We start from the raw sequence: 16,794 nt of genomic DNA, 5'->3' as shown, positions 1-16,794 counted from the left end.
AGTACTTTGGAGTTGTTTGTTCAGCATATTCCAGCTTGTACATTAGAAAAACAGGTTTATGTAGGGGAGGGAGGGAGCCAGAGTACTCTGTTGTTTACACACTCCCTGATATTTGTTTGCTGTCATTTCTAGGGGTTCCAACACCCAGTCCAGAAATCCTTCGACATACCTTGAATATGCTTGTACGGGAGAGGAAAATATACCCAACTCCAGATGGTTATTTCATTGTAACCCCACAGACTTACTTTATAACACCATCTCTCATAAGAACTAACAGTAAATGGTACCATTTGGATGAGAGGATACCTGACAGGTCTCAATGTACCTCTCCGCAACAAGGAACTATCACTCCCTCCACCTCGGGATGCGTCAGGGATCGAACACTACCCAAAAACCACTGCGACTCCTGCCACTGTTGCAGAGAAGATATGCACAGCATGCATGCATCTACCCTACAGAGGAAGTCAGCAAAAGACTGTAAAGACTCATACTGTCCTCCTTCATTATGCCAGGTCCCACCCACTGAGAAAAGTAAAAGTACTGTCAATTTTTCTTATAAGGCAGAGACGCTCACAAAGCCTAAGGATGTAGAAAAGCAGTCTAAGAAATTTGGACTCAAATTATTCCGATTAAGTTTTAAGAAGGACAAGACAAAACAGTTGGCAAATTTCTCTGCCCAGTTTCCTCCCGAGGAGTGGCCACTGAGAGACGAGGACACCCCTACCACTATACCTAGAGAGGTAGAAATGGAGATTATCAGGCGCATTAACCCAGATTTGACTGTGGAAAATGTCATGAGGCACACTGCACTAATGAAGAAACTTGAAGAAGAAAAAGCTCAACGAAGCAAAGCGGGATCTTCAGCTCACCACAGTGGACGAAGTAAAAAAAGTAGGAATCACAGAAAGTCTCATGGGAAATCGAGGTCACACAGCAAGACTCGGGTATCCAAAGGAGATCCATCAGATGGCTCTCATTTGGATATACCTGCTGAAAGAGAGTATGAGTTCTATGATCCCTTGACTCGATCCCCACGGGAAGGCTGTTTCATAATAGAACACAAGGGAGATAATTTTATAATGCACAGCAACCCTAGCATGATTGAATCTCACTTTCCCATGACACCAGAATGGGATGTGTCTGGTGAGCTGGCCAAAAGAAGAACTGAAATGCCTTTTCCCGAACCTTCCAGGGGAAGCTCCCACTCTAAGGTCCATCGGAGCCACAGCCATACGCAGGATAGACGATCAAGGAATGAGCGGTCTAGTAAGGCTAAAGAAAGGTCTAGATCCATGGATAACTCCAAGGGACCTCTGGGCTCGGCTACTTTAGGCACACCTGAAGACATGGGTGAAGGCTGTAGCCCAGATGACCAAACAACTAGCCAAACTTACATTGATGACAGTACTTTAAGGCCATCTCAATCACTCAGTCATCAAAGGGCTCTGATTTCATCTGCAGGCTACAAAGAGACCTGCATCCCTGAAATAGCTAGTGGCAGTGTAGAAACCCCCAGCTCCTGTAGTCTGTTGGAACAAAAGCCTACGGAGAATTTGCCATCGTATAGTGAGCTCAACTCCTGCACAACAAAATCTGCAGTCGATGACTATTTCCAGTGCAACACGTCCAGTGAGACTGTACTTACTGCTCCGTCACCACTGGGAAAGAACAAAGAGGATCATGACACGCTGACAGGGACAGATGGGCTCAAAAAAATGACTCCCTCAGAAAGACAGTCTCAGCATGTTGCCAGGGATCCTGGGGTGCACAAAGAGGAGTCCCCAAAGGGCCCAAGTGGCAGTTCGGCAGTTGTTGGCCAGACTCCAGAGGTGATTGCAAATGGACGGCTGGTTCAACACCACAGTGCTGAATCGAGCAGCCTTGATAAAAGGAAAGAAATATTTAGCAAGGATACGCTCTTCAAACCTCTGCACAACACTCTTTCTGTGAATAGTTTCCATAAGTCTAGCACACCCCTGCTAAAGCCCCATCAGAAGACCCCTTCTGACACGTTGCCAGTCAGATGTGAGAAACTTGAACAAGCGATAGTAACCTCAGTCACACAAGTCATGCCTGTCTCACAGAGACAGCAAGAGACTGCTGGGAACCAGGAGGCCTCGTTCGACTACTACAACGTATCAGATGACGATGACTCGGAGGAGGGAACCAACAAAAATGCCGAGGAAGAGAAGAACAGGGATGATGTTGGCACAATGCAGTGGCTCCTGGAGAGGGAAAAAGAGAGAGATCTGCAAAGAAAGTTTGAAAAGAATCTCACTCTTCTCACCCCAAAAGAAACTGAAAATAGCAACAACCAGAGAGCCACCCACTCGGCCCGCCTGGACAGCATGGACAGCAGCAGCATTACTGTGGACAGCGGGTTCAACTCTCCACGGTAGGACTGTCACATTAATTGCAGCTTTACGGTCTAGAAAGTTCAATTTTTAGTTATTTGTGTGTATTGTATTAGTAACAGAATGTAGGGCCATATTAAGCAAATGTATGCGTTCTCAGACAGTGTTTTCTACAGCTCTGGAATCTGATACTCAGATATATGTTTTTTTCCCATACTGTAAGCAACCAGTGACCATTTGTGGTACTAACTCTGTGTAAACTCATTTTTCTTTTGCTGAAAAACTTCCCTGTATCTTTTTTTTTTTTTTTTTTCCTGTTTTAAACTTGTGTTTGCATTTAGAATAGAAGGGATGAGCTCCTTCATACTCGCTCCTTCTTTTTCTCATCAAGACTAATTGGAAGACTAGACATAACTAGATGCTATAATCTTTGGCTCAGACAAAAAAAACAAAAAACGATGTTTGTTCTGGGTTTTGGCTTTTTTGTTTGTTTTCTTCAAATTTTTTGGAAGTGTATCTATTACCATTCCAAACCAATGAGTCTGGAACAGCTGCTTCCTCCACACTGCTGAAAGGGCTTAGGATATTTGACCTTCAGAGATGACCCAGTACTACACCAGCAGAGAGAGGTCTTGCCTCGGATGCTTGGGAAAGGGCCCAGACATTTGTGTGCAGTGGCAAGGGTTACTCATTTCCATCCCAGGGATTGCAGATGATATTACAGAAGCCTTGGTGCACCTGGAGTCTCACAGACATAGTGAGGAGAGAGTTCCTGGTGTGTTTCCTACCCTGAAGTTCTGACAAGCTCACTTCCAGGTTAAGAATCCTTCACTTGAGCTTTCTTCCTTCTCCCTCTGGACTTCAGCAATCCTAGGTCCCTGCTGGAATGGAGCTTGCCTGGTTTTGTTTGCCCTGGATAGCAACCCATCAGAGTTCAGAACAATGACTCTAAAACCACAGAAATAATTTACAATGCTTGTTCTCCTATAGTGTCTTACTTAGGCTTAAATTATTTATTGCCTGTGTTTAAAAATAAAACCTCCAAGACTGGATTTGTATTAGAGGAAAGAAAATTGTTTTTTTTTTTTTAACTTAAAAAGTGTTCTTAATCCTCAAAATGATATAGTCTAAAAAATCTACTGCAAAGGCTCGCAGAAAGGCACATGAAGGGTTTCCTGCTTCTACACACAGGACTAACTTTCCTTTTCAGTTAAAGTCACGTCATTCTGAAATAAATTCCTTTGGATGTGATGGTTACTCCTGCTTGATGTTAGTGACAAGGCAGGAATTGCTGGGCCTGCTGCAGCACGCAGCGAACATCAAACTACTGGAGCGGACTTTTAACATATGTATGATTTTTTCCTAAGTAAAAAAAAATTTAAAGTAATTTGAGTAAAATCATCATGTTTGCACTGAATCTAACTTAAAGAAGGGAATACAAGAAGATTTTGATTTTGTTGCAGTTACTGCTCTGCAGATGCTCGACATCTTTCTCACATACAGCTGCTGTATGAGGCTATTTGTGCTGTTTATTTTAAAATGTAATCTCTTTAAGTTGAAGTTCTATACCGGCAGTCAGTTTTTGCAGGGAAGTGTATAATGTTTGTAACTGCCTGCCCTGCCTACCCTACTCTGCTGAGTGTGTTTAATCTCCAGGACAAGACGTTGACTGGGTAAAAATATAAGAATATAAGCTTGCATCTCTGGTTAATGCAAAGTCAGGCATTTTCTTCCCTAATTATTTACACAAAAGCTAAAATTTCCTGTTGAAGTTCAACTTAAACTTAGATGGAAAAGAACAGAATATTGTGAGCTTACTGGATTTAGCTGTACCACTCCGTTAAGATTAAAAGGGAAACAGATAAAGAGCTTTTAATAATGATTGTGTTCTACACACCCCGTTTTAATTTTACTGTTTATTAATTATGATTTGTTTTTTGCAAGGCCACATAAAGTAAGCTTTTACATAAAAAAACAAACCACATTCTGTAGGTATTTTTCTTTCCTCTGTATTTGTTTTGTAAGGCCAGCATATACTCTGGATATTTCAAAGGCTTTTAAGTATCCAAGTCTTGAGTTTTGCATCAAGATGATTAAATTGGATGCTTTTGCTTGCTTTTGGTCTATTAAAATTAACTCCATTAAAATAAATGAAGATGAGGGTGATTTGGACCCTCTGGCTATAATTACCATTATGTTATTACTTGCCTACCTTGTAACAAAAAATGTACTCCACAGCCCTTCTCCAGGAAATGTAAAAACACCGTCCAGCATCCATCTGGTAAGATTCACCTAGCTCTGACAGCATCCATTAGCAGATGCCTCAGGAAGAGGATAAAACCAGGACCTGCATCTGGTGATATCTCTCAAGTATACTCTGGGCCTCCGCTGATGTGCACCTCTGGGGTTGTGCCTGCCGGGCTGCGGTGCTCTTTGGTCATGCAGTGTTGCTTGGGGAATCAGAGTTAGCAGTTCTACACTGTGAAAGCAGAAGGGTATTTAATGAGATTTGGGTACTTCTTGTGATTTGCAGTGGTCATTTGCCTTCAAAAATGTTTGGTGTATGAAATTCATCAAAACATTACTGTCTGGAGGACAGCCTCTTAGTATTTTGTTCATTGCATTTATACAGGTGGTATATGGTATCCACTGGCTCACCGTATTCATTTTATTGCTTTATTTTTAGAGCTTATATAATACTGCTGTTCTTTTGTCACCTAAGGAAGGAGCTAATTTTGGCAGTACTCTGCATACAGAACTCACGGCAGTCGTTACCTATAGATGTCATAATGGTCAGTTTGTAACACTGGAATTGAAATTGTATGAAAATGTGGAATTGGTGGTCCCTTAGAAAGGGTACAATGCTTTCTGAAGATCGCTCAGTAAAGATTGCATCTCTTCTTGTTTGTAAGCAGAAGGAGAGGAATCAAGGGCCAGAAGCACACCCTGTGTCACTGCAGCTCAGTGCATGCGTCAGCCATCGTAGCTGTTTGGAACTGCTTACGAGGCAGAAATTGGCAGATGATCAGTGCCATTTTGATTGATTTCAAGAGATCAACAAGAGCTTCTCTAAAAGCATCATTCTAGTTGCAGTCAGTTTAAGATGACTTACAGCTAAATTTATTACTACAGCTAAATGAGACATTTCTTCTTCTGCCTGTGTCGCGCACTGACACATTTCTCCCTCTCTCCTTAGTACTTCTGGTTGTAGTGCCCATTTAACACCCGGTAGTCTAAATGTACTCAGGAAACATGTCTTTAGCAAGTTGTGATGTCATTTTGCAAAGAAGTGAGGCTACAGATGAAAAATACATAACCAGGATCCACATGGCTATTTGAAAACCAAATCTCTCTCTGCGTGGAAAAACACGATTTAGAGACTGAGTGAAAAGAGAACAAAAAGAGTGGTAGTACTGAAAACTAGCTGTAGCATATGGATGAGTTTTTTTGAAGCTGTGGGCTAAAATATAGGCTCTTCTGCATTCTTAGTTAGATGTATTGTTTAAAGGCATAGTCTTTGGAAGTGCTAAGTGCTAAGACAAACGGTGTGTTAGAACCAAAGGAACTCAGTCCGTTATCCAAGTGAGATAACAGCATTCCTTGCTCAGAGAATGATTGTGGCTGTTCTGATTTGCTGGCATCTTGTGAGCTGCAGTAGCCTCAGCTGTGAGGCACGATTCAGGTGTTGCATTCAGAAGCATTATTGTGTTTCATGTAAAATAGCATTTTTAGTTAAAAAAAAAATAATCCATGAAAGGTGCAGATAGGAGACAACAAAGCAAGTTGTGTTGCGTGGTTGCTGTCCTAGCTGTACCTATGCACAGAGCTGATTTGATGAAGTTACTTTGTGCAAAAGTGCACCAGCCAGGGAAAAAAGATTATTATGTACCACATGCAAAATAGAAGGTATGTCCTTGGGAACAAAATCCAGATACTCGATAGTGGTTTGGTTTACAGACCCTGTGTGACAGCTCCGGCTCTGCTGAGTGCTGTCCCCGCGTTACAGCACAGTGACTGCTGAGTACTGCTGGAACCCGTTCTGGAGGAACATATGTGAGCCGTCAAAATGAGATGGTTTATTGATGTGACACTGCATACAAACACAGGAAGCCTATTATAAAACACTCTATTCTCCTTTCCTGTCTGGTCGATAGATATATCGGCATGTCATATGTGAGTGCGTATATATATTTCTTTTCCGTTCTAGTACTCGGGAGAGCCTGGCATCCAACACTTCGAGCATTGTTGAAAGCAACAGACGTCAGAACCCTGCTCTGAGCCCTGCACACGGCGGTGTGGGCCCAGCGTTCAGCTTCCGAGCCGCCGCAGACCCGCCGACAAGCGAAGCTGAGAAACTGCAGAAACCAGCTAACTGCCTGCAAGCTTCTGTCACTAGTGTCTGATAGTCAGCCTGCCTCAGAATTTCTGTCTTATCCCGTACAGAAAAGTTTACGACACTGGGACTGATGTTTACATCTTTGGAGAGAAAAAAAAAAAAAAAAAAAAGCATCTCAACCACAGTTTTAGTGTTTACTTAAACTGTGCTGCTATGTAGACTAGGGGCAACGAATAAATCTTTCTTTCGAGGTATTGCTTTTCACATTTGCGGCTCTGTAGCAACAGAATAGCAGTAGGGATAATATGTACACTTTTTGCTTCACTTAATTGTAACTGAGCACATATATGAAAGTCTAGACACTGTAAGTGTAATCTGCATTTTCTATGTCCATGCAGTTGCCAACTTCATTTAAAAAAAAAATGCCACAGATGTGTGATGCCCCTGGTCAGAAGCTAAACTCTGCTGCAGGGTTGGTTTCCTTCAAAAATTGAGCCAGTGCTGAAAGTGACCGGCCAGGATCACCGCGAGGAGAAACGATACCAAACGTGACGAGTGATGACCTCGGCTCTGTCTGTGAATTATCAGTACCGATCAGTCATTTTCACTGTGCGTTTTTGTGACACAATTTTGCAAATTCCTGTTGAAGTGAATAAGGAGAGGTTCTTTTATTTAGAGCGTGGAGGGTGGGGAGGGAGACGGCTTTCCCTTTTGTGTTTCAGAAGTATGAGAGATGTTGGTGTACTGAAGCTCGCTGCGTGACCTTCTGCAGTCACAAATGGGGAGGTAGGCCTTTGCGTAGAGGGGGGAATGGGGAGGGAAGGGAAAGTTATAACTGTCGTAGAGTTGCAGTGCGGAGTGACACAAAATATAGGAAATATCTTTGGTTTACGTCAAGTGTTTTAAAAAGATAATCTGATTCTCGTGTCACTGCTGGTATTGCAACTTGCCATGAACGCAAAAACCAGAAAAAAATCTGATTTCTTTGAACAAAAATATTCTTTATGATATAAATGACAAGTATGGCCTGAAGAACTGATTTCTTTCTAGTGGAAGGACATAAATCTATTTTATGTAGCTTATTAAATAGAGTGCCTAAATTAGGCTATTAAAAATAGCATACAGTGTAGTGATTATCAGAGAACAAAATTTAGAGAATTATAAACTTCTGGCCTTTTTATTCAATGGATGTTATTTGCAATTTAGCATTTTATGGACATGTTTAGTTTCTAGAAATTAAATGTGTCTGTATGGTGGGCAGTAGAAAACTGAGTTCTGTAGGTATGGTTTATCCTGATTGCTCTCCCCGAAACTGTTACTCCAGAGTAATTCTTACCATGCTAATTACTGCAGAGTAACTTCTAAAGATAGTTGAACTTCAAGAATAATTTAGAGGTGTAGGGTCACATTCTGCTCTGTTCCTCATGCAACCTGGTAGTGCAACAAACTGACTTCAAAATTAATTCTACCTTCGTTTTCTGTCAGAACACAGAAATTGGTGGAAGAATAACAAAGATATTAAAACGTTCAGCAGTCCAAACTGTTGAATAGAAAAGGGACATTTCCACTGTCTAGCTCCTGTAGTACACAGGTATTAAAACCAACTGTACAGACGGGGAACCAGTATTTTCATCAGGTTCTGGTGACATGTATTACTCTGTACGCAAAGTCATTTGAGCTTCACTCATGTTCTATATTCTCATCAGAAGTGTTCACTGAAGGTTCAGCCTTATGTTATGCAGTTGGATATAAGTTCATTTGCTTACTAGCCGACTTTCTAACCAGACACGATCAGTTTCTAATTCTGTCAAGAACATCTCTAGTACCCAGTAAATGCACAGGTCTGCTTTCCTTGGTTTCAATGTACAAATTCTATTTCATAGGAGCAATAAGACGTTTTGGTGCACATGAAGGAAATTATTGTGCTTTTGGTTGGTTATCAAAGTCACTTGGCCTTTAGCCTTCTGCCTTATCATACCTTCCAAGATGTGCTCTAATGACCATATAGCGCTTTGCATGACGCATCTGATTATTCAATATGTAACTCCAGCCGCGCTTACTCCATGCAAACTGTAGAGTTTTTGTGGGGAGTTGTCATATACTATGCAGTGGCTGACTGCGATTTTGTTTTCTGAGACAAGCTCTGACATCGGTAGTATGTATCCATTCAGTAAATAAAAATGTCAAAACTTAAAAAAAAATTATAATAATTACAACCAATGATCTGAAGTACCAATGGCAGTATTAGAATGTGAAGAGCAAAAACAAATTTTATCTTTTGGAGAAGTGTTTTTCATAAACTGATCAGAACTTATGCAGGCAGCTGGTTGTACAGAAGAGATAATTCCAACAAAACATGACAGTACATACCTACAAACTGTGTAGTATGTAGTTTCCTAACGTTCCCGGAGACCAGCAGACAACATAAATGTCATATTAATGTTGACGTGGCATTGTACCAATATTAATGTGACTCTTGGAATATGGAATGTAAACAGAAGTTTCAAATAGAAACGTTCTAATCTTGAATTCCTTTTTTTTTCTTTCTTTCTTTCTTTTTTCTTTTTTTCTTTAAAAATTAACAATGGAATATAAGGAAATTCCATCTTGAGGTTCTGGTAACAAAACCACGAGAGTGGAGCTTGAGTGCTTTATGTCACCCTAATCCTTTGATGAAATCATAGCCTTGTATTACATGGTTGCTTATCTATCATTCTTCTAATGTATCGATTTAAAGGTTTACAGAGTTAGATTAGGTTGAATCTGTGTTGTGTTCAACTGTAAAGGGTCAACACAAATCTGTCGGCATTTTGCACACTTGATATGTATTATTATAATACAACATGTTACTTTTATGGTAATTTTTTTTACACATATAACTACCTCCATGAATTTGATGAAATGCAGCAACATAAAAGCGTATTGTACAAAGCAAGGTTAAAAACTTTGAAGCATTAGCTCATGGCGTTCTCTTGTGTGTCAATGCTTGCGTATGAAGTCATCGTGTTTCCATTGCCACAATTTCCTTTTACAATATTAAAAATCTGTCCTTCAGATGAGTCATGTAAGACTTTGACAAGGCTGCATAATTGGGATAACAGTGAAAAGGGAGGCTGAACCCTCCCCTCCTCTCCCCAGTTACTGCTACAATTTCTGCCTGGTAGAACTTGAAAATGTGTATGTAACTGAGCAAATTAGGAACATCTACAGTCTGTGAAATATGATTGATGGTGTGGGGTTTTAAGGGAAGACGCTCCGGGTATTTTCTCGCCAGCCTGCAAATACGCTGGGCCCTATTCTGCCTCTGTTTTTGCCAGCAGGTCAGGTCATGGTTTCTTGGAACTGGTAAGGGTTAGAACAAGCGATACACGCTCTGGTTTCTGGAGTGTGTGGACCGCTCACTCCTGTAGAAATGACCAGCAGCTCTTAGTTGACTTTGCTGGGAGCAGCATTAGGGACCCTGCTCAAGGTATGTTCCTGTTGTTCTAAGAACGTGGGCAGGTTTCCAAGAAAAATGAAGCTGGCCTTTGAAAAGTAGCCGGTTGCAACAAGCCACCTTTCAGGAGGGAAAAAAGAAAGATTCCCCAGAAACCAAAGGAAGAAAGTGGCAGCTGAACTTAAGCAGATCATATTTATATACAAGCCCCGATTTGTGAACACCTCTTTCAGCAAACCTAGTACCATTATCCCGATGCAAGTTAATATACTATCATCAGTGGAACTAATTTAGCTATTAAAATAGTTCAGTTAAAAAGCATAAGAGGTCATCCATTTAACTCCTTGCATCATTGTAAAACGTCCGTAAAACAAGCAGCGATGCTCGCTCAACTTTAAAACGTATCAGGAAACAAATATTGTAATGAAAACCATGGCCTAGTGCTTGCCAGAGCAGTTGTTCTTATAGCAGAGAATGAGGAAGCCAAGGTCATGCTTTGCACCCAGATCATGCCTTCTGGCCCTGGAGCCCTCCATTTGGTTCAGCCAGGGCAGGCAGGTGGGTGGCACTGTCCCCATCTCGTGTCAGGGCACGCTGAAAAATAAAACAAAGAAAGGCTGAAATCTGTGGACAGAATTATTAACCAGTTTCCTTCATTCTCTTCAAAAGTCATTCAAGTAAAGTTTCATAGTTAACCAAAGTGTTGATACTCTGAAGTTTTCACGCGGTCGGTTTAAGGGAGGAGCTACTCTGCGGTCCTGCGGGGACTCTCAGGCGAGCAGTGCCAAACAGGTTCCAGTCACACAAGTACTGCCAGCACAGGTTCTAGGAACAGGTTTTTTAATTAAAAATGTGTTTTTTCGAATACATTTCCCGGAGCTTTTCCTAAACACAGTTGTTCAAGTTGTGCTGAGGAAGCAAATAGCACTCCTGATCTGGTGTCACCCGCACAGTTTACAATTCTCTTTGCTCTTCTGAAGAAAGCTGTACAGTATTAAGAGAGAAAAGTTCTATTTTTTACATAATTCTTTAAAAGAAAACAAAGTATATATCTAAAGCGTTCCCCCCCAACATAAGTAAAGTACATGGATACTGCATCAGAGAGCTGCGTGGCACGCAGGACCCAACTAAAGCCAGGCTGGTGCTAGAGGAATCCAGGACTCGCGCTTCTCGTAGCGGCTCCGAGCGTTGGTTGCAGCCCCACAGTGTAAATCTGGCGGTCACTCCCCGCTTCCCCCCTCTTGCAGAGAGCGGAATTGCTCGCTAACTCCATTGAAGCTCAGTTCTGAGCTGAGGATTTCCGTGTTCCTCCCCCCCAAGACACTAAGGGCAGAGAAGGAGCAGAAGGCCGCACGCACACGCCCGGAGCTGGAAGAGATCCCTGGCGGGGGGCAGCAGCCCCGTGCCCGGCCCAGCTGCGGGGAGAGCTGGCATAGGGGATTACCTTGGTGTGTGGAGGAGACGTGTGCTGAAAGGGATGGTAATTCTGCAGGTAACTTCCTGTGAGTGACTGAATGTGGCTGTTGCATTAGGTCTAAATGAGTTAATAAATGCAAGTGGGACTTACTGTATGTTAGAAGGGAGTTTTGCAGCCAAGACTGCCTTGTATAAATGTGTTTGCACTGAAAAAAAAAAAAAAATTAAAAATTACTTGGTCTCTGGTTGCTGTAAAGGTCATCCAAGATGGATGTTCTGTTTATATTGTATAGTATTTCATATGAAATAATTACGGTTCATGAAATGTCTTCCCTAACGTTACTGATTTATAACAGCACATTTGTAACATGGTTTTTATTGTGTCAGTGTACCATATTGTAAATGATGATAACTTGTCATGCTTAGTATAATAATTTAAAGGAAAAAAGGACAGGGATTTTTGTAAGTCTATATTTGAAAGTCCCTCCATATGGTAATATTGTGTTCATGTTGTTTATGTAGTGTTGTGTGAAATATCCATTTTGGATTGTGTTACTTTTTAAGATATTAAATAACATTTGGTTATATGTTTTAAGTGGATTTTTTTGTACCCATCGGCGGCTTTTAGGGAAAACGCTTTCCATTTGAGAGAGGACCGCTTCCATTTAACGCACCGTTCTCTCCCTCGTTTAGGAGACCTTGCATTACAAATCGTCGGTCTCAGAAAAAACGGGGTGTGTGCTGTGTCCGTGTGTGCCTCCCTGGGGGGCTCTGAGAGCGTGAGGGAGGAAATTGGCTGCATTTTGAGAACCCCAATGGGAAGGGGGGAAAGTGCAGGCCTGGGGAAGTGCTGGAAAGTCTCACACGCATCCTGGTGCCCAGCCAAGAGGTTTGGGAGAGGTTTGGGCTCCAGGATTTTGCCACTGCTACCATGCCTTTTTTTGTTCTGCTGGCTGCATCTCTTCCATCTAGGAGAATGGCCTCAAGTTGCGCCAGGGGAGGTTCAGGTTGGGTGTTAGGAAAAACTTCTCCAGAAGAGTGGTCAGGCACTGCAACTGGATGGTGCCCAGGGAGGTGGTGGGGTCACAGTCCCTGGAGGTGTTCCAGAAATGTGGGGATGTGGTACTGAAGGACATGGCTTAGTGGGCAACATTGGTGGTAGGTGGACTGTTGGGCTGGGTGATCTTAGAGCTCTTTTCCAGCCATTATGACTGTGTGATTCTCAAGTCAAAAGTGAAAGTGCACTGCTTCGCTGAAGAACCATTCTCTTGCTGTTGGCTTGTGCCTTTCTGCTGGGAGCATGGACCTCTGGACAGACTTCCGTCCTCCTATCTCTACAGATACCTTGTCAGGTGGTATTTTGAAGGTTCTCTCCAGCATTGCTCTTTTCCATTGGCTTCTCAACTGTTTCTATAGTGTCTGACTTTTCTTCCTGGTTTATTTGTCCTTCTCTGACAGAATCCCACTTCTGCTCCATTTTGGCATTTTTCTTCCTTCTGGTTGTTTTCTTTTTCCCATGCGTTACGTGACACGAGACATCCTTTGCTCCTTTTCTCACCCTTTCTCCTTAAAATGTCATCCTACTCCTACAGAGCCCCTTCCTGCCGTTTTCATTCCTTTCTCTTTTCACTTTCACTGCTCATTTAAATACCCCAGAGAAGAAAAGGAGCTCCTATCAGCACTTCCCTTCCAACCATACCACTCCAGGTTGGTGACTTTAAAAAAATGCTGGGTGGAAGTTTGCCTTCGCTGTTCATCTCTTCTGTTCTGCTCTCCTTTTGACTGCTACTCTTGTTTCTAACTGTGCTTTCCTCATCTAACATCTCTGCATTTTGAGGGTTCAGAAAGGAGTCCCCAAGCCTCAGCTAAAGCCCCCGCTCTCATTTGTCTTCCAGCGCTGAGCAAGGCCCCAGTTAATGCTGAGAAAAACGATTCCAGAAATACCACTGGCTTTTGTGCTAGGAGAGCAGAGCTCATGCTGGTGAGCAGCTTCCTTCCAGCCTCCAAGTCCTCGTGCTGAACAGAGTATTTTTAGCCCTGCTGTCACAGGAGTGACAAATGGGGACTGGGAGCAGGAAATCCCAAGTACATTTTTTTAAAGCTTTTTTCTCATCTCTCATCCTGATAAGCACAGAAGACCTAACCCTATGCTGGCAGCTATTTGAAAACAAGCACAGTAAATAAATCAACTGGCACGTACACGTTTGTGCTCTAGGAAGAAGCCTGTCCTTCTGGAGGGGATGATGTGGAGCGGCCCGCAGACAGGCTGGGACACTGCTGAGCTTAGCATTTGGGATGCCCTCCTGCAGCCATAAGACCGGCTCCTTACTGCTTCAGCTGTGTTCCATCCTCCTCCTGCTGCTCTCCAGCAGGCCCCAGCCACTGGCCCAGCACAGGGAGGCCATGCAGGGAGAAGCCCTCCTTCATCCAGTTTAGTGCTTGCCTCTGGCTTGTTCCCAACGTGAACTTGCCAGAAAATCCCTATTGAGCATCCAGCTGCCATAACTCCCCTTGCTTCCACTGGACACAAGCTGATGATGACTTTCAAATGCTTGCCATCAGGCCAGCCGTGGCCCTGAGCTGAGGCATGGCCCTGGCACACCTTCTCAGCAAAATAGCTGCATTTTTTCATTTTCAACATAAGCAAGGTGGTGCAATTTTCCTTCTTCTTCTAAAGGAGCAGTGAGACATTTTACCCAGCTGCAAGACGCTGATGGTTGAGACCTGAACTTCATCTGCATGTATGCATCACATGCCGCCCATGCAACATCTCCAGCTTGACAAAGGGAGCCAGGAGCTCCCATCTCCACGTGGTCAGGGCTGTCCCATGCACACAAGGGGAGATCCAGAAAGTTCCTCAGCTCCTGGGCAGGGCACTGGTGCTGGGAATGGCAGGCGGTGATGATGGAGCAGTGGGGCTCTCACGGGGTTGTGCAGTCTGTCATGCACCTGCTGGCCCTGTTACCTAACTTAGGCCCATCTCCCTCTCCAGCCTACAAATGATCCAGGTGTGTGTTGTTACCAACCTCCGCCCAGCCTTCCTCCATGCTCAGCCCTGGGGGCTGTCCCAGCACATTCAGCCTTTGCTTTCCATCATCGTCTCCTCCTCACCTACTTCAGAAGAAGGCTATTTTTCCTCCAACCGTGGTGTTTTATCTCTAAGTAGTCTCCAGCGGGCCCTAGAGATTTATTATTTGTTCATTACAAGGAAGCTCGAGAGCTCTCGCACCTCAGGTAGCTGATGTATTTATTGCTCCTCCTTAGAGGCAGAACGCACTCCTGTTACTTTTTTATTATCAGCCATAATCCAACACGCAGCGCCCATATTTCTCATGCTCCAGCACCATAGAGCAGATAACAGTTCCACCAAATCACAGCGCGCAGGGAAGCGTTTGAATATAAAATGAAAGCCCTTCTTACTTTTGATGGCAGAAGCAAGAAAAAAATAGAAAACTAGAGCCTTACAGGATGGCAAATAGTAATTTTACAAGGCTTCCACTTCCACGGGCTGCTTAAGGAGGTGGTGGAGTCACCGTCCCTGGAGGTGTTTGAGAGTTGTGGAGATGTGGCTCTGAGGAACACGGTTAGTGGGCACGGTGGGATGGGTTGGAGCTGAGCTAGACTATCTTAGTGCTCTTTTCCAGCCTTAATGATTCTGTGGTTCTATGGGAAGGGCTGGAGGTGTCCCATCTGGCGGGAGTGCTGCCAGCAAGCCCCTCCTGCCTGGGCCCTCGCTGCTGGCTGTCCCCTGACCCACAGCACCACCTGCTGCGCTTCAGCCCGCAGCTGGGAACCAACCTCCGCCTGCAAAGCAGCAAACGTCCTCACACTGCTGGCAGTATTCACCTCTGCTCCGGCTGCCCCCTAAAGCAAAAGCAAGGAAAAACCACTTATCTCAGTCCATCACCACCTCCTCCCTTCCCATGTGCATAGGATGTTTCCATTCAGGAAAGTTCTGAACACCACAAGGCTCTCACGTTCTCCTCGCAACAAAACCTCCTCCCTCCCTTCTCCCAGTTCCCATCGTACGTGCAGCATCTTGCCCTATGTTCCCTTCCAGAGGATGTGGAGCGCCTCTGTGCTTACTTTGCGTCCAAAAAAATCATCTCTTCTCTCCAGGAGGAGAAGGCGCGTGATGCATCCCAGATGTCTGCACGAGGCAGCGGTCTGCAGACATAACAGATTGCAGGAGGGAGGTGGGGAAGCAAGGAGCAACTGCTGCCGCGTGCCCCTCTTGGCAACGGGGGAGCTGTGAGGCTGACACTTTGCTGCACAGGCATATGAAATCCTTTCCATGTCACTCACATTTTATTTTCGTGGCACTGTCTATACAGCTGTTGAGAACTCCCAAGTGATAATCGCTATGGTAAATTAGGAATCCTTCCTAATTTGACTCATATCTGAATTACTGTATGTTTTCTCAATGGGACAAAGGTCCAGAACAGCAAGCACTGGAGACCACAGACTGGCTGGAAACCACAAGAACCGCCCATGCAATCCGGCCAGCTTTTGGCAGCCCTAGCTCCCATTGAGCTGACTCAGGAACAACCAGCCCTGAATGCTGCCCTCCCCCTTCACCATCACAGGGTGCTAAGGAAGCCTTCAGAGCTGTCCTTGCCGTCGGCTCCGGCTGTCACACCGGGGGATGCTGTGGGGCGTGTGGGGCAGCACCTCCTGCGGGCTGTGGGGTCTTTCATCAGGTGCTCTGCTCTGAGCCCATCCAAGGACAGGCCTTGGGGACCACGAGGCCATGGGGCTGTCACAGCTTTCCTGGGCTGACCCCTGCACCGTCCTGCACAACCAGGCACCTCATCTGCCATGGCGTGGCCCCTCAGCTTCTACACCGTTAATTCATCCATCTTCCTCCTTTGTATTAATTTTTTAAGCTGTAGCTGTCACATTTGCACACTTACCAGCTGCTTTCCCATTTTTAATTGCCCTCAGAGGACTTCCTCAAGAGCCACACCTGCTTTTCTGCGGCCCTTCATTTGTCACTGTCCAAACTGGAGAAGGGAGCATTTAAAATTCAGCCTTTATGACTGCGTTGTGTTCCTCCAACAAACCAGTGATTAATTGCTGGGCCCTTGCAGGCTGCATCCAGCAGCGCCAGTGAGAAGTAAACTGTGTTTCGCTGGGAAGCTCCCCACACCTCGGCCGTTGAATATCTTCCCGTCGGAGGGCCTTGCATTTCTTCTTCCCACTTGGTGTATGGACACGGCTGTACGAGACGTGAGGGATTCGCTCCGAGTGAT

The 16,794-nt window shown here is 44.2% G+C and overlaps 1 protein-coding gene across 10 annotated transcripts in view; it reads left to right on the top strand.

The window, feature by feature from the left end:
- STOX2 (storkhead box 2) overlaps positions 1 to 12,129 on the top strand; it is a 129,814-nt gene extending 117,685 nt beyond the window's left edge. For all 10 annotated transcript variants that reach the window (XM_004941063.5, XM_040699645.2, XM_046940779.1 and 7 more), the window contains 2 exons: positions 133 to 2,395; positions 6,562 to 12,129. In XM_004941063.5, coding sequence (XP_004941120.2) covers positions 133 to 2,395; positions 6,562 to 6,757 — 2,459 coding nt within the window. In that variant the 3' untranslated portion in view covers positions 6,758 to 12,129. The remainder of the gene's footprint in view (positions 1 to 132; positions 2,396 to 6,561) is intronic.
- Positions 12,130 to 16,794: the final 4,665 nt, after the last annotated feature.

This window comes from Gallus gallus, chromosome 4, assembly GCF_016699485.2.
Source record: "Gallus gallus isolate bGalGal1 chromosome 4, bGalGal1.mat.broiler.GRCg7b, whole genome shotgun sequence".
NCBI lineage: Eukaryota > Metazoa > Chordata > Aves > Galliformes > Phasianidae > Gallus > Gallus gallus.
The sequence above is the reverse complement of the archived record's forward strand: the minus strand, read 5'-3'. Positions and strand labels throughout refer to the sequence as shown.